Source organism: Myotis brandtii, unplaced genomic scaffold, assembly GCF_000412655.1.
Source record: "Myotis brandtii unplaced genomic scaffold, ASM41265v1 scaffold69, whole genome shotgun sequence".
Taxonomy (NCBI): domain Eukaryota; kingdom Metazoa; phylum Chordata; class Mammalia; order Chiroptera; family Vespertilionidae; genus Myotis; species Myotis brandtii.
This window is the reverse complement of record NW_005370700.1, coordinates 3,058,622-3,077,061: the sequence shown is the minus strand read 5'-3', so window position 1 is coordinate 3,077,061 and position 18,440 is coordinate 3,058,622. Positions and strand designations below refer to the sequence as shown.

The following is an 18,440-nucleotide window of genomic DNA, read 5'->3' as shown; positions in this document are numbered from 1 at the left end:
AGAGATTATTTTGTTTGAAACATGGGACAAATTCTCTACTTTACTTTGGGTTGACAAGATTTAAATATCTGACCATTATTTTAAATGTAATTTTCCTTAAAGCCTAGTCCAACAATTTAAGTTTGTTTTTGTTTTTTTTTTTGCCACTTTAGCTAATTGTGTAACATTGAGAAGTCATTTCTCGGTCATTCCAACCCCCCCCCTGCCCCGCCCCCAGGGGATGGGTTATAGCTTCTGGTTTCCTATCTTGGTAGGGAGGGGGCACTGTATGGGCTTCTAGTTAGCTCTTCCTACCATAATGGTGCTCACTTATGGAAGAGAGAGAGAATGTGGGGATTCTGAGAGTGACAAGTATATCTATTCCAAATATACTAGTAATAGAGGCCCAGTGCGTGAAATTGCGCGAGACCCAGACCCCCATTGTACCGGGGGACCCCAGACCCACTGCGCTGTGAGACTGAGACCCACGGTGCCTCGAGACGTATCAATGCATCTCCTGGTGACCAGTCGTTTGGTTGTTACAGCATTACGGAGTTACGGCCACTGGCCTTTTATAATATAGATATCCAAGACCTGAGGAAAGAACCACAGGTGGGTCCTTGAACCAACTGGCCCCTGAGAGTCAGGCATGAGCTAAGACTTCATCTACTGCCCGACCACTATTAGCCCCTACTTTGACTTGTGGGACCAGTCTATCTGTGGTTGTTATAACAAACAGGCCAGATATTACCAATATTGTTTTTTATTTTTAATTTAAAATAATCTTTTTTTTTTTTTAGAGCAGTTTTAGGCTCACAGAAAAATTGAGTGGAAAGTGATTTCCCATAAACCACCAGCCTTCTTATTCTCAATATCCCCCACCAGAGTGCTACATTTGTTATAGTTGATGGACCTACATTAACACATTATTATAACCCAGAGTGTACATTAGGCCCACTCTTGGTGTTGTAGATTCTATAGGTTTGACAAATGTATAATGCCATGTTTCCACCATTACAGCGCCACCCAGAGTAGTTTCACTGGCCTAAAAGTCCTCTGGGCCCTGCCTACTCATCCCTTCCACTAACCCCAGGCAACCACTGACATTTTTAAGGTCTCCATAGTTTTGCCTCTTCCAGAATGTCATGTAGTTGGAATCATACAGTATGTAGACTTTAAAATCAGCTTCTTTCATGTAATAATATACTTTTAAGGTTCCTTCATATTTTTTCATGTCTTGATGGCTCATTTCTTTTTAGCACTGAATAATTTTCCATGGTCTTGTTGACAATGGAATATTCCATAATTTATTCATTTGCCTACTCAAGGACATCTTGTTGCTTCGAAGTTTTGACAGTTATGAAGAGAACTTATATTAACATTGTGTGCAGGTTTGTGGACATAAGTTTTCCACAAACTCTGGGTAAATACCAAGGAGCATGACTGCTGGATTGTATGGCAAGAGTATGCTTAGTTTTATAAGAAACTGCCAAACTGCCTTCCAAAATGGCTATCACCAAAACAGTTTTTAGTTTATGGATGAGGAAAAGGGTTCATGGAAGTTAATTAACTCATCCCAGATTGGACAGCACTCGGGGATTTCCATCCTATGTCTTTCTGCATCACTCCTCACGCAGTGCTCAGCCTACCCAGGAGCGTGTAGGCAGCCCAAAGGATGTGGCCTGAGGACACTGGGCTGGTAAAACCTAGGGCCCTGGATTTTTAGTCACAGTGACGTGAACTCTTACTTTCTCCCACAAACCTACTCCACCTATAGCTTTCTGTGTCTCAGCTGAGGAGGACTTTATCCTTCTAGTTGTCAGGCTTAACTAACCCTGGAGTCAGCCTTAACTAACTTTCTTTTCTCTCATAGCCTATATCCATCTTTCAAAAATCCTGAAGACTCTATCTTCAAAATATATCCAGAATCTGAACACATCTAAACATCTTCAGGACCACCTATAATAATTCAAGCAACTGTTTGTGTTAACTTTAACTATGGCTGTATTATTCTGATGGACTGAAGAGAACTGAATCTTCCAATTAAAAAATATTTTTATTGATTTCAGAGAGGAAGGGAGAGGAAAAGAGATACAGAAACATCAATGATGAGAGAGAATCACTGATCGGCTGTCTCCTGCATGCCTCCTACTGGGGATCAAGCCCAAAACCCAGGCATGTGCCCCAACCAGGAATCAAACAGTGACCTCTTTGTTCGACACTCAACCACTGAGTAGCACTGGCCAGGCTGCCCCACTTTTGATTTTATACATGTGATGTTTGAAAGAATTTTACACAGATTAGCTTCTGGATCCATACATTTAAAACCTTGTTTCTCCTTTATTATCCACATATTTCCAAGGCCAGGTGCTGTAAGGTACCCTTGTATCAGGAAACCACCTGTCTAGTGCAACTTCCTGCCAGGGTATCAGGTGAGTTGGCACAGTGGGTGGCAGTATTCTTAGAAGCCATTCCTACACCAGGGTGTCAGGAAATGACCATGAACCACATACATCTACCCAGTAGACACAAACTAAATGTATCTCTGACTCAAAATGTTCTTTGTTCCTCCAACATGAGGGAAAGTATGATGGAGGGGAAGTTGGAAAGCAAAGAAACAGGACTCAACCAATTCAAATATCTTGCTTTGAAAGTTGTACAAAACCATATGACCATTTTTCTTCAAGGCTTTGGAATGAGCCTTTGCAAGTGAAGTGTCTCAAAGCTCATGTTTCATTAGCTTCATGGTAAGTCAGCTTCTGGAATATTTTAAATTGCAACCTGCCTTCATCCCCCAGAGCTTCTTATTCCTCCTACTTGCTTTTTCTTATTTCCTCTAGGTCAGTGGTTCTCAACCTTGGCTGCACATTAGAATCACCTGGGAATCTTTTTAAAATCCTGATTTCTGGGCCTCATCCTCCGGAAATTCTGTTTCTTTGTTACTAATGTTGTGGCCCCACCCCATAACAAAGAAACAGAATTTCCGGAGGATGAGGCCCAGAAATCAGGATTTTAAAAAGATTCCCAGGTGATTCTAATGTGCAGCCAAGGTTGAGAACCACTGCTCTAGGTACTGTATAATTTACTTATGTCTTCCCCTACTAGAACGTAAGCTTAATGAGGGCAAGGATCTTTGCTTGTTTTGTTCACTGATGCTTCTCAGGTGTCTAAAATAGGGTCAGGTGCAAATAGGTGCTCCAAAAATATTTGTGCATAAATGAATGAAATAAATAATGCATAAATGAGTGAGAGAATGAACTAAACAGAATCTAGGGTCAGGACTGTAGTAATTCAGGATTTACAAATTTGAAAATTTGAATTTTATTCCAGACTCTGCCACTTAACCTTGGCCTCTGTTTCCTCGTGTATTAAATTAATTGGTTGTTTATTGATTCAATTAACATCCGTTGCGACACAGCTATGATTAAGAGGCTACATCTTTGTATCCTCCAGCTCCCTTATATTCAAATCTTACTGCTCTTGCAGAGCGTGAAACTCAGAGGCTTCAAAAGTCCCGCCTTTTCCAAGCCCCGCCCATCCACCAGGCCCATCTTTAGGCTCCTCCCCGAGTCATCACAGCCCGCGGCAAGTGTAGAAGCCCCGCCTTCCTCGTGCAGTCATCCAATGGCCAAGATACACGGCTAGGTTAATGGAGGGAGTTTTAGGTGTCCTCTTGGCGCCTGACCAGAGTCTTGGGGAATTCCGTTCATCTTGAGTAGTCACTTCCCCGAGTTACCCCTACGAAATGCAGGGTCACCCGTTCCCCCAGGTTCCCTCAGAAGGGTCGGACAAGGCTCCTAAGCCCCGTCGCTGCCCTACCTACGAGCCCTGGGTCTTCACTGGACGAAGCTCTCGCCCCGCAGAATTCTGGGAGTGGTAGTTTTCTTCCCGCGGTTCCTTCCTGGTACACTGGAGGCCAAGACTCGCGGGACTACGATTCCCAGACTCCTGAGCGAATGCTGGTCACGTGGCCTGCAAGGACGCGGGGCTGGTGGGCGGGGGCCCGGCGGGTGCTCCACAGCTGTCAGGGACTCCACAAACCCGCGGGGCCCCCCCTTGGCCCGGAGACCCCAGCATGGTGCGCGCGGGCGTCGTGGGGACGCATCTCCCCACGTCCGGCTTGGACATCTTCGGGGACTTGAGAAAGATGAACAAGCGCCAGGTAAGAGGCCCGCGTGGGGGGCGCGCCCGGGAGTCAGGGCATGGCTACAGCAAGGACAGCGCTGCAACTCCCGCGCCGGGCTCTCTTAGGCCCGGGGTTCAAATCCGCACCGACCCACCAGTGGGCACGTGTGTGTGCTTTCTTGCATTGACAAGAGCCCAATTGGGGGAGAGTGGTCAGGAAGGGTAAGAAAGTGTAAATCTAGCCCTATGGATGTCAGATGTGGTTGAGAAAGCAGGGAGGTTGACTAAGCCGTGAGTGACAGCTGTCTGCAGGTATTTAAAGGGCCACCCGGTGAGAGGGGAAACGGATTCTCTGTGGGTCTCCCGAGGCCTGACGCCCAGAGGAATGCTGCCCGCTGTTGGACGGGGCAGAAAGGCAGGCGGAAGGAAATCACTTTGTGACAGCGGGAACTGTGCAGGAGTGCCTCCCATTCTGGGAAGTGTTTTCCCAGCCGTGCACCGGGACTAAGTACAGCTCCTTGTGCCCAGAGAGCTCAGTGGTGGTGCTCAATCATTGTGGACTGAATCGGTGTTCGGAAGGGATTCCAGAAGTCTCCAACTTCCTTCTTTCTGTTTGTTTTTTTAATTGAAGTATAATTAACTTACAAAATTATGTTAGTACCAGGCTTCTTTAACTTCTTTCCCAGATTCTCTGGTCTGGCTGCACCTTGAATATAGGAGGCAGTTAGCGTGTGGTCTTTGGGCAGCTGGGGTTGATTTCTCTCTTCTGTGCCCTCACAGGAAAACTTCCTTCTTGCTCTGTCCTTAGTTAGCTCTTGGCCTAGATCACTGTCTTTGGGTCTTTCTCTTCCATATAAACCACGAGGAGTAGGGACTGGAAATGAGGCTCTCTCCTCCAGGAAAAATGAGATTGCTTACACTTCTAGAGAATTTGGGATCTGTAGGGCACAAATACCATGATGGATATGAATTACTTCTATTGATACTAATAATAAAGCGTGCTAAGAAAAATGGAACCTTCCTACTGGGAAGTTGTGATTATCTTTGAAAAGGTATTAATTCTCATGATTTTGATGGCATCCTGTTTCATTTGTCCTATTATATTGAGGAGTGAGGTGGTGCCCATGGCAGGCACAACCTATTTCTTTGGGCATGTGGTTTAGTTCCCTTCCCGCCCCACCCCACCCCCAAGTGGAATTTCAGACTAGTGCAGTCATGTGGGAGTTTGGTGACTTGAGTTTCATGAACTGTGTTTAAGAGTCTGGTTGTTTCTAGGTGTGCATAGCTGATGAGCTCCTGGGAGTGTCTGTGATTAAGATGAATTGTGGCAGTGATTATCACGAGCTTGAAAAACCAACAGCTACTGTCCTGAGCATTGATACTGTCCTCAAGAAAATCCTCCAGGAAATAGAGCTTTATTTAAAAATCTAGACTTAATTGGCTAGGTTTTTAAAATGTCTCTAAAATGGTATGATTACAGATGATTATCATGGCAGACTATCAGAGAAGGCCTTGAACGTATCAATCCCTAAGCCATTTTGAAGGATCGGTATATTCCCATGCTCAGTGATAAGAACTATTAGTAGCTGTTGCATTGCCTATGTTTGCTAATCTTTTAATTAACATTAAGAAGCTCAAATCCTCTGGTATTTTTTTTTTAAGCTTTGTCCTTTTACTTCTTTCTTTTTCCCTCCAAAATAGCAAGGTGTGACACCTCGTCAGGCATGCATGCTCCACCAGTCCTGGAAGTGGGACCTCCTTTCTCTGCTGCCCCTGCTTATGCTTAATTAAGGCAAGAGCCACATGCAAAAAAAAAAAAAAAAAAAAAAAAAAAAAAAAAAAAAAAAAAAAAAAAAAAAAAAAAAAGGACTCTTTGTTTCTGCAGTGAGGAAGAAATACAGCTACTGGCATTTCTGCTGCTCTGCCAGCCAGAATTTCTAGTCTCAAATGTTTGTCGAGAACCCTCAGACATTGGCTGTTTTATCATTGGTTGACAAAGACTGAGTGTGGGCTTGCTTCTAAACTCTGCTGGGTTATTAGGTGCCAAGCATACAAAGTTGGTAGGCAGAGATGAACAAGGGCACCTTGTTCAAGTCAGCTTGTCATTGTTCAATCAAAATTATGTTTTTGGATTCCAGGGTTTCAATCCTGGACTCAGATTAGTAGGTTCCTTAAAGACAGGGTGTTGGAAGTGGGATTTGTGCTTTTGCAATTAGCTTGATTAAGTTTTTATATAACTGCACCTTTCTTTAGCAAATAGATATCTTGCTCAAAGGAAGTTTTTTGAATAATTGATTTCACTTCCCCTTGATGAATATTTCAAGCACAGGAAATCATACTGGAAAATATATTCTTAGTACCCAGCCTTTGTTAGGTAAATCACAAGGTTTTATAGTGTGCTTTCTTTAAGGTGAAGCCTGGTGGTTTGAAAACCTCTCTGAAAATGACAATCTCTGTTTAAAACCCTGACTTGGGGTTTTCCTAATCAGATCTGTAATTCATCATGAAACAAAGTTTGTTTATCAAATCCTTTAATTCCAACGGAGCAGGTGGAGAAGCTTTTGGTGAACTGCAGGGAGGAGCTTCTGCTTTAGATGGATGGGAGGAGACCAGTTTCACTTGGGAAGCAACACTTTGCCCAATACTTCAGCAGTCTCCACTTAGCACTCCAGGTTCCTCTTCTGCTCTCCTGGGAATTTAAGGATCATTTCATAATTTGATATTGACACAATAGCCAAAGAGTTAAAAAAAATGGTGTGTAACTTTAATTTTGAGTTACGTTTATTTTCCTGTTTTTACTTATTACATCAAAATATATTCAGTTATTTTAATTCACTTTTTATGTCCCCACTTTCAGTCATATCCTTCCTAATTACCTCGAATTACATAAGTTCTCATAGGTGTAATATTAGCAAGAGACAGGTTTGAGCTCTGTATCACATCAGAATACGTTTTCCTGTTTGTCACACTCTTTAAAATGATTATTTTAATAGCAGTTACTATCCTGTCCATTGCACTTCCTTTAACTCCCCCCACCCCCATTTTGGAATTAATCCATGCCCGTCATAGGAATTTTAAAGCTTAGAGAATAGTTGGAAGGAGAAAATGGAGTCCTTATCATTCCACTGTGCTAAGGTAGCCTCTGTTAGTATCTTGGGGGCATCTCCCTGTGTGTATTTTCTAAACTGTTTTATAGTTTGTGGGGATCCTACTGCAGCCTACATTTTTCACTTAATATATCTTTTTTAAAATATATTTTTTTATTGATTTCAGAGAGGCAGGGAGAGGGAGAGAGATAGAAACATCAATGATGAGAATCATTGATCAGTTGCCTCCTGCACGTCCCCGACTGGGGATCCAGCCCTCAACCCGGGCATGTGACCTCCTGGTTCATGGGTTGACGCTCAATCACTGAGCCATGCCAGCTGGGCCACTTAATATATCTTAAGTGTTTTCATGTTACTGAATGTATTTTTTGCATTGTTTTAAACAGTGCAGTAACTTGCCATTATTTACGCAATCATTTCTCTATTGTTGCTGTTGTTTCATTTTCTCTGTTGTCAGAAATAAGACTGTGATAAATATATTGGGTCATAACCCCTTATCTGCCTTTATCTTAGATTGGATTCTGAGAAGTAGAATTACTGGGCCAAGAGTAACAACCTCTTGATACTAAATAGCTTTCTGGATGATTATGTCACCTCCGCATCCCAAATGTGCCTTTGCCAAGAACTGATTATTAGTATTTTAAAAAACCCAAACCTTACAATTTGCTAGGCAAAAAAAGTGGGGCCAGGAGGGTGAAGGCAGGATTTGGTTTAAGCACTTTAAATGTTTATTCACTACTTGCAGTTCTTCTCTGGAAAATTAATAGTTTTAAGCCTTTACTTCTTTTTTTGCTCCAAGACAGGAAAGGGAACAAGATCAATCAAAAAGTAGAAACTAGAAAACAGATGAAAGAGTGCTGACAGCTAGAAAAAGGCAAAATCCTAAGCCAGCAGTGGGGGAAACCGAGGAAAAACTTCACTGTTTGTGCTGCAGAATCCTCAGACTCACGAATTGGCAGTTCCCGTGTCTCTGGAACTGGGGATGAAGGGGAAGTGGAGGTGAAAGAGCTGAGAACCAGATCCCCAGCTGTCCCCGCCACAGCCCTCAGAGGATTTCCTCTCCTGGGAGGGGGTCTGGAAGTTTATTCTTGGGAGGGTCCTGGAGTAAGGCTTCCAGGCCTAGTGGAGGATGTGCCTACTGGGCTTTGAGGGACTGCATGCTGATGATGGAGACACCGTTAAGGGTGGAGGTCGGGGAAGAACAAGAACCGTGTAGGTGAGCACATAGGCCAGGAGACAGGCACATGTGGTCAGGTAGAGGGGGTTAGAGACTTGGACATCAAGCAGTTACAGTCCCAGGTATGTGGCTGAGAGTGGATGGCTCAGGTAGAGGGAGAAGGTTGTTGGAGACTTGGAGGAATTGAGATACCAGAGCAGTGATGGAGAACCTTTTGAGCTCGGCGTGTCAGCATTTTGAAAAACCCTAACTTAACTCTGGTGCCGTGTCACATATAGAAATTTTTTGATAGTTGCAACCATAGTAAAACAAAGACTTATATTTATTTTATATATTTAAATGCCATTTAACAAAGAAAAATCGACCAAAAAAATGAGTTTGCGTGTCACCTCTGACATGTGTGTCATAGGTTCGCCATCACTGCACTAGAGTGTTGGGTGGGCCAGCCACAGGGCTCCGCAGATCACCCCGGGCAGCCACAGGGATTGTGAAGGAGACTGAGGCAGGTACCTGAGTAAGGAGCCATCCAGAGGACAGTAGGGCAGGTGCCCCGAGGTCTTACATTTCCAGTAGACTAGGCAGGTGGCTTTTGTCACCTTAGTCTCTTGGAGGACGGTGGGCATCTGGACCAACAGTGCAGCCACAGCTGCTCAGGGGTTTGTGCTGTGGGCGGGTGCTGCGTTTCCCCTCAGTCCCCAGGGGTTGGTGGTGTGGCAGGCATTGGTTAGCAAGGAGGAGCCTTGTGCTTCAGCATGTGAGGGACAGGGAGGGACAAAGACAAGCCCTATGGGTCTTAACTCAGTGGTCTCAGGTGGGGCAAGGTCAGTTCAGAATGATATTTAACTCATGTGACTTTCCATTTATGGAAAATCTAAGCATCCAGCTGTTTAAACTGTTTGTTGACTTTTAACATGCCTTTCAGATAGCGAAAAGTGTCATTGCTAAGTGCTGTAGGGCCCCGAAGCCTCATTTGGGGCCTCTTCGGCCAGGGGATGAAGAGGTGGCTCTAGGACAGTGATGGCGAACCTTTTGAGCTCGGCGTGTCAGCATTTTGAAAAACCCTAACTTAACTCTGGTGCCGTGTCACATATAGAAATTTTTTGATATTGGCAACCATAGTAAAACAAAGATTTATATTTTTGATATTTATTTTATATATTTAAATGCCATTTAACAAAGAAAAATCAACCAAAAAAATGAGTTCACGTGTCACCTCTGACACGCGTGTCATAGGTTCGCCATCACTGCTCTAGGTGATCTGCGCTGCGGGTGCCAGGTGCTCAGGTCAGGCCTGTGCGCTTGCACTACAGCAGAGGCCCTCCCAGCAGTGTGAGTGGCGGGGCCCTCACAGGTGGAAGGCGCTGGGAAATCCCGGAGAAGTGCAGTCTTAGTGAGACTTTAACAAAGCAGGTCCATGGAATGCTCTGGGTTCCCTCTCCCTCTTCTCTCATTGAAGGAGAGATGTATATGGCAGGCTCATTCCGTGGACAGATGTGGGGTTTTACACAAGCACACCTGCAGCTCAGGGTTAGCACACTCCACCTTTGGTTTTAACACCCGGTCGGCCTTTCTCCTTCCAGCTGTATTACCAGGTCTTGAACTTCGCCATGATCGTGTCTTCTGCACTCATGATCTGGAAGGGCTTGATCGTCCTCACTGGCAGCGAGAGCCCCATCGTGGTGGTGCTGAGGTAGGTCCCACGGACCGTACACTGCTGCCTGGACCCAGGAGCGGGGTCACCTTGCAGGCAAGCCTGCCTGACAACCCAGACTCAGGACTGTCATTGGACAGAAGTCTTCTTTATTGATATCTGTTTGAGAATATTTTATTTTTTCTGGCTTTTGTTGGAAATCTTATTTTTTTCAACAGAGATGTTAGAGTTTTTACATGTTGATGCTGATGCTCCTGTGCAAAACATTCACGTTTGTATTTTTATGTTTTAACCCACGTAAAAGGACAGTTTAACAAAATGGTATTAATGCATTATTTATGTACAAATTGATTTTTAAACAGAGGTGATTTAAAACTGTTACTTGATTGTAGCAAACAGGCATCCCAGTGCCTAGCAGAGTATCGAGTATGGTTTTGTTGGTTGTTTGTTATTAATCCTCACCTGAGGATATTTTTCCATTGCTCTTTTAGAGAGAGTGGAAGAGAGAGGGAAAGACAGAGAGAAACATTGATGTGAGAGAAACACACTGATTGGTTGCACATACCCCGATTAGGGCCTGGGCTGGGGAGGTGCCTGCAACCAAGGTATGTGCCCTTGACCAGAATTGAACCTGGGACCCTTTGGTCCACAGGCCGATGCTCTATCTGCTGAGCCAAACTGGCTAGGGCTTGAGTATGTTTTTAAGCTTCCCCTGCAGTATTGGGTAGGTAGCTACTCTCTTATCATACTATTACTCTCATACAGCATAGCCTGTTTATTTTAGAAGAGTTGATACTTTAGTTAATGTCATGTAGCCACAAAGTCATCCAAGGGGAAAACTTAGCAATCAATTTGAAATAGAATAGCCATGTTTGGGAGCCCTTAGATCAGCGGTTCTCAACCTGTGGGTCGCGACCCCTTTGGTGGTCGAACGACCCTTTCACAGGGGTCGCCTGAGACCATCCTGCATATCAGATATTTACATTACAATTCATAACAGTAGCAACATTACAGTTATGAAGTAGCAATGAAAATAATTTTATGGTTGGGTTACAACATGAGGAACTGTATTTAAAGGGCCAGAAGGTTGAGAACCACTGCCTTAGATGCTTCAAGATGCTCTCTGTACTTGTGCCTTAGATCATGAAGTCTTACTTACGTGGGTGGGAATGGAGCCCCTTAGGAGGGAATGGGGCCCAAGCGCATGGATTTCAGACCCCCCAGCCTTGCTTCAGTTATGACAGCTTCACTTCATGTATCATATGTTAGGCTTCCTAGGAAGATTTCATTGGAAGGATGGATTTAATGGCTTTTGAAAAAAAGAAGAAATTAAAAACCTCTAATTTATTTTTATTTTTTAATTTCTATTTTTTTATTGAATTTATTGGGGTGACATTGGTTAATAAAATTATATAGGTTTCAGGGGTATAATTCTATATGACATCATATTATATTGTGTGTTCACCACCCCAAGTCAAGTCTTCTTCCATCACCATTTATTCCCCCTTTACCCTTTGATGCCAGACCCTTTACCCTCTCTGACCTCTCCCCACCCCCCTTCCCTCTGGTAATCACCATACTGTTATGTCTATGAGTTGTTGTTTTTTCTTGTTAAATCCCTTCATCTTTTTCATCCAGCCCCCAGCCGCCTTCCTACTCACAGCTGTCAGTCTGATCTCTGTATCTATGAGTCTGTTTCTGTTTTGCTTGTTAGTTTATTTTGTTCATTAGATTCTACATATAAGTGAAATCATATGGTACTTGTCTTTCTCTGACTAAAAACCTCAAATTTCAATGGGCCCTCTCATGTAACAGATAGGGAACCTGAGGCCCAGCGGCGCCAGGGCACTTGCATCTCATAGTCACTTTGGCAGAGCCAAGACTAGATCTGAGATGTTCTGCTGCTTCTTAAATCTCACACACACACACACACACACACACACACACACACACGCGCGCGCATTCAGAAATTGTGAAATTGCAGTGTGTAGAGACTTTTTAAAAAGCATCCTTTACAATTCTAAAGCAATTTGGTTTGTCAACATAAACTATTGACATCATGAGAGGTGTGTGACCTTGGGGAACATGACCTTGGGGGAATGCCTGACCCATGGGGAAAGCAAGTATAAGTTGATATTAGTAAGATGTTTTAAAGAACTGGTTTCCTCATGGGACACGACAGTGGCTCTGGATGCCAGACTCCAGTACACTCGCCCGCCTCTGAGACCCTTCGAGGAGCTGTCTTTCTAGCTGCAATTCCTAATTGCTAGTGGAGACCGAGGTGGCTTTCTAAAAACATCTTCCCATTGTGTGTCTTCAGCAGTTTTGCTGAAAGAGGAAAGATGAAGCAGTAGATGAAGAAATTATCACACACACACACACACACACACACAAGAAATTATCTTAAGCATTTTAGTCACCATTTTTTAAAAGGAGACAAAGCCCTGAACCAATTGTTTTATTTTCAGAAGAAGACAAAATAAACTTCCAAGTTGGGAGATTAAAAAAAACAACAACACAAAAAACACTCGAATTTGTTTTAACTCATTTCTAGCTCTTTCTACCTTTTTTGTCAGATCTCCTATTTTTGAGTGCTGGATCTATTACCAAACTGAGTATCACTGGTTTCACTTAAAAATAAGCACAGCAGCAGGAACTTAGTGCCAGGCCAGTCTCCACTGTGCTTCTCCTTGCTGTGTTCTGTGGGTGCTGACAAGTTGAAGGTGTGCTGGGCTGGGAGGGATGGGAGCCAACTTCTCAAGCTGCTTCCATTGTGACTCCACGTTTTCCTTTAAAGCTCCTTATTTCTTCACGAATGTGGTTCATTCTCCTTCCAGCCCTCAGTCAGCATTGCTTGTATGACACCTGTATAGCCATATGTCTAAGTCTTATTTATTCTCTCGTGCATTAAACAAAGCATGAGCGTATATAAAATGAATTCTATTTTGATAATTTCAGCTTCCACTAGATTACAATTGACTTTGAATCCAGTGAAGATTTTTGGCATGGGTTTAAACTGGTATCATGTGGGATTATTTATTGACCTCCACATCAAAAACATTGGTTATAATTGGGCTTTCTCTAGAATATGGTCAAAAGGATGGCATTGCAGGAGTCAGAAGACTCGGGTTTGAATTTTGTTCCAACCCTCAGCTTGGCTGGCAGACAGCTCATCCTCCTAAGTGCATTCATTTATTTGTTTCTCATTCCTTAAACAAGTGCGTCGTGTCCTAGGTGCTGGGGATACACCATGCAATGGAAGAACTGTCCTCGAGTGTTAACCAGCTTGCAGTCTGCAATTCTGAATGAAAATAGTAATGTGTTTATAGATGTGGGTTTCTTAAAGGCTAAATATTGGCCCTTCTCAGACTTAAGTCTAAGAAGAAATCATCTCCTTTTCACTTAATGTTATCACCTTGCACAGTCAGAAGGAAACACTATGGCTTGTTTCATAGCTCATAGGCCTACTGGACTATTGATGAAAGTTGAAACTCTAACTTATATGTTTATCATTATATTTATTGTGAATTGAAATGTTCACCTGTGACCCCAGGGTGATTTGGATGTGCTTTTGTGTTTCTTTCTAGTGGCAGCATGGAGCCAGCCTTTCACAGGGGTGACCTTCTGTTCCTGACAAACTTCCAGGAAGACCCTATTAGAGCTGGTGAAATCGTGGTTTTTAAGGTCGAAGGACGAGACATTCCAATAGTTCACAGAGTAATCAAAGTTCATGAAAAGTAAAGAGGCTTTTCTTCTTTTCGGTGTTGTTTTGTAAATTTTTGGTAGACTGTGTTCATGGTGGATTAAAAAGTGCAAAAGTGCAAAAGCCACTGTCGTGTCCCATGAGGAAACCAGTTCTTTATGTTCCTAGTTCTGCCATTTACTAGTTGGTGACTTTGGACCTGCTACATAGCTCAGTCAGTCTGTAAGATGGAAATGATATACTTTACCCACAGTAACTCCCAGGGTGATTATGAGAACTATAGAACTGACATTCATTAAACACCTGAACGTAGTGAGATGGAATGTATGGCAGCATAATATTAGTTATTTGAAGGACTCCCAAAGAAAATCAAATTCCATTGTAATTGAGGATTATTTTGATAGGAGAATTCGTTTCTGAAATATAGAAAGCTACCGTTTTCCATTTTATGTCACTTTGGACCAAGTGGCATTCTCAACAGTAATATTAGCCTAGAATGGATAGAAATTTCTTTCCCCAACTCATCCCATGATTCCATCCTTGAATATCTTGCATTAATTCTCCCTCCATTCCCCCAAATGGCCTTTTCTTTCCTTTAAATGCCAGTGATTACTTATTAAGACACTTTGAGAACCAAAAATAATGACTTCTAGCTCAAATACATTAAGTTTCCATGAGGTACTACAGTCACATGATTTGTGAAAATGTTACATTTTATATGCTTTATTCATTTACCCTGTGTAGGCTTAGTGTGGCATTTTTACCTGCATGAGCTATGGAATTAAATTTAGGTTTGTGTATTTGTGTTTTTGATGGCATGTTACTCATCCAGGGTGTATGTGCATGCACCATAACTATTTGTACATTTCTGGTATTTATAAGCCCATTCCATTCACTGCTTCCAGGTTCCCCAAAGATGTTGATACTTAAAAATATTCACTCCATTTTACTCTAAACATTAGAATGACCCTGTTTCAAGTCTGTGTTAATACACAAATGTTACTTGATGTCTACTTGTTAACTTACTGATGAGGAAATACGCTCAGTCATAACGTGACAGTATTCTCATCAGATTTAAAACAAGATGAGAAACTGTTCAAAGTGGAGGAGATAACGATGACTTTCGGTAATTTGCATGACTTGTGAGAGACCGCCCGGAGTTTTATCCTCTTGATTTCCTTTATGACCATGGCTGCAAATCAGCTTGCTCCTTTTGGTGTGGTTTCAAATCTTTGTGGGCTTTTAAGCTTTTATCAAATTATAATAGTGCATTTTTTTCACTTGTCCATTGAAAGAAGACTCTTTATAGCTCTACAATGCTGTAATATTGTGTTTTGAGTGTCAAGGCAATGTAAGCACCAGTTTAGATGTTTTAAATGAATCCCTTGTGTCTCTTTAATGCTGGTTTTATGCCATTTGTGATTCCTGTTTCTTTGCAAACTGGATTTTACACCACTCTGCTCAGTGGTGAAGGAACTAATGCATTAACACATTCTGCATTTGGCAAGAAAAAGTAAGTAGAGGTAAAGGAACCCTTGCATTTGACTTAGTTTGTGCTCAGATCCGTACTCAGATCAAGTTTATGTCTAGAGTGAAGAATATAATCCACGTGAAGACAGTTGCTGGAAGCTCATCACGGCCTTACTGGTGCTTTTGTGCTTTGCAGTTGTCAGGGTAACCTGAGTGTTTAGAATTAAGTCTATAAAATTGTCATTAGATTTGTGCTTTAGTTGAATTGTTATCTGTAAGCAATCATCTTAGACCAAGAAAGATCAGGTTATCTTAGACTGCTTTCTAAATGCCCATATCTGGCTATAAAGTGTTGGATAAACTAATTTTTGCTAATGCTGCTGTGCTGGAAATCATTTTTGAAAGGACATTGTTTTTCTTTCCAGAGATAATGGAGACATCAAATTTCTGACTAAAGGAGATAATAATGAAGTTGATGACAGAGGCTTGTACAAAGAAGGCCAGAACTGGCTGGAAAAGAAGGATGTGGTGGGAAGAGCCAGAGGGTGAGGATTACCTTTTAAGTTGTATAGAAGATTCAGAAACCAGAGAAGCTAACTGTCTGAGATAATAGGATCATTCATTGTAAGTAGTACATGTGTGGAGAGCTGTCAGAGTTCTGGTTTGTATGGTGATAACGAAATAAAACTCAGGACTGGCCCAGGACCTAACATCAAAGCTGAGTGCAAGTGTGTTATCTATGTCATGGGTTTGATTCTGTTTTGAAATAATTCCTCACTGAGAGAGTAGTTATTCGTTGGTCTTAAATAACAGTTACAAGAGATCCGTTCAGAGATAACCACTGTTTAACACTTGGTGAATATTCTAGATACTTCCTGTCCCTATGCAGATGTGCATGCATATGTAATATATAATTTTACATAGAAGAGTTTAATTTATTTTTAACCCAACAGGAAGTTGGAACTAGCTTTCAGTGTCAAATCTACATCTTTTTAAATGACTACAGAATCGCCACTTATTTAACTAATCCTCTTTTGGTGGATATCCAGGTGATTTCCTGTTTTTCACTATTAAAAACAGTTATGTGATAAATCTTTTAATAGTCATCTTGGAATAATTGTTTCAGCAATGAGTTCTGCTTCTGATTGACCCCAGACAGTGTATCCTCTCATTAGAAAAAGAAAAAAGGACAACCTCCTGTCTTTTGGTGACCCTTTTATGTTAACCCTTGTTAGAAAGGCCTTTTAAAAATCTTATCTAAATCCCACCAGCTGTGTGAGGCTGGAGACCACTGGTTCCCGTTTTCTAAGATTCAGCTTTATTCATCAAATTATAGTGTAGAGCCTCTTTCTACCCCCTTTCTCTCTCTGCTCACCTTTTAACCATTTTTACTCTATTGCATTTCCACACGAATGTCTGCAGGAGATGAGAGAGACTTCCAGTTGGTCAGTCCTGTATTTTTAGAAACTCTGGTATAGGTTTTGTATAAGTGGGAGCTGCAAGCCACCGATTGAAAGGGACTGGAGGGGACTAAGGGTGCGTTGCCTTATTTCCCGTTAATGGCATTAATTTTGTCAGCATGATCGTTTGCCAGCCTGTGCTCCCAGCCTTCTCTCTCTGGGATCATAGATCATAGTTGTGAGATTCATATAGATTTGTATTCACTGCCCAGTACACTTGTTTGTTACATCTGAAAAGCACTGTGAAACGAAAACGATGACTATTCTCGATGAAACTAATTATTCATGTACTTTAAACGCTTTCTCTAACAGCAGTTCTTAGAGTGGGATCTGAATCTTACTGCGGTGAGAAAAGATGAACACTAGGCTGATGAAAGTTGCCCGTTCCATTTGTACAAGTGGCTCGGCTATTTATTTTAATTATGTTGTGGTGAATGCTGCTAGTGGAGGCGAGTAGCATCTCCAGCCAAAATCCAGAGCCTGATTCAAAATTGTCCTGGCTGTCAGCTCTGGCGCTTTTTACTGAGAAAGCCTTTGGGACAGGAGATACCGTTGCTCTGACAGCCCCAGTCATGCCATTCCCAAGCAGGACTTGCTTCCTGAGGCTGGCTTATGGTGTTTTCAAAGGTTACTTTCATATTACAAACAATTTTCCTATCTCTGACTTTTTATCTCACAATTTAGGTTTTTACCATATGTTGGTATGGTCACCATAATAATGAACGACTATCCAAAATTCAAGGTAGGAATTTATATGTGTCTGTATTTAAAAAATAAAATTGGAGCTTTTTACATGTGCAGCTGTAAAGATTCAGTTTGTTTAAAACGTTTTGCTAGTTATGTTTTCTACAGAGTATTTGTTTTTAACTACAAAGGAACATAATCATTTCAATTATAGATTTAAAATAGCTACTTTTATCTTTTATGTTCATAATGTGTTCTAATATGGCACCTATATGTTTGTTGCTTTTTATTATGGAAATATTTAAAGAAACAAAGTAGTAGAATAAACTCAGTAATGCTAATTTCCCAGCGTCAGTGAAAATGGTGTCTATATTTTTAAAAAACCACTTGAAGAACAATAGGAAACCTACGTAGGATGAGCATTGCATTAGCTGTGTGTGCTGGGGTTTGAGCCTTAGTCCTTCAATAGATTTTTGGGTTTTTAACCACAATGTGGCATTGACAGCTAATGTGGAGAACAAGAGGAGAGAGGTCACCTTTTGATTCCGTCCTCAGTCCAGTATTGAACAGACTTCATCTGAACACATTTGCAACCCAAATGTATCTGTAGCCCTCGCAGTAATTTTCCATTCTCTTTTCTTTACAGTATGCTCTTTTGGCTGTAATGGGCGCATATGTGTTACTAAAACGTGAATCCTAAAATGAGAAGCAGTTCCTGGAACGAAGATTGAAATGAATTCTATTGAAAAAGAGAAAAACTAATATATTTGAAATGTTCCACTTTCTGTATACAAGGGAAACAATGCGGAGATGTTTGTGTCTTGTCCAAATAAATGATTCATCAGTAAAGATTGTTTTCTTCTGTGGGCTCTGATTTGAATCTGCTCAATGTACCTGCCCCTTGTGGCTGTTGTTCTGATCCGAGGGCGGGGGCTGCGTCACTCCAGGAATCAGGCGGCCGCTTCTGGGCCTGCGAGGGGCAGGCATGGCCCACGTAACAGTCGTCATGTCCAAGTTTCAAAAATGAAAGTCTTTGCGTTCAGGGGGAAATGAGCAGACCCCTGAAAACAGATGGCTTCATATT

At 42.0% G+C, this 18,440-nt stretch overlaps 1 protein-coding gene across 1 annotated transcript; it reads left to right on the top strand.

Moving 5' to 3' along the window:
- Positions 1–3,943: 3,943 nt before the first annotated feature.
- Positions 3,944–18,207, top strand: SEC11C (SEC11 homolog C, signal peptidase complex subunit). Its single transcript, XM_005881804.2, has 6 exons — positions 3,944–4,141; positions 9,969–10,078; positions 13,627–13,776; positions 15,638–15,757; positions 17,357–17,414; positions 18,003–18,207. Exons 1-6 carry the CDS (start codon positions 4,055–4,057, stop codon positions 18,054–18,056), a joined length of 579 nt encoding a protein of 192 aa, XP_005881866.1. The 5' UTR covers positions 3,944–4,054; the 3' UTR covers positions 18,057–18,207.
- The last annotated feature ends 233 nt before the right edge of the window (positions 18,208–18,440 follow it).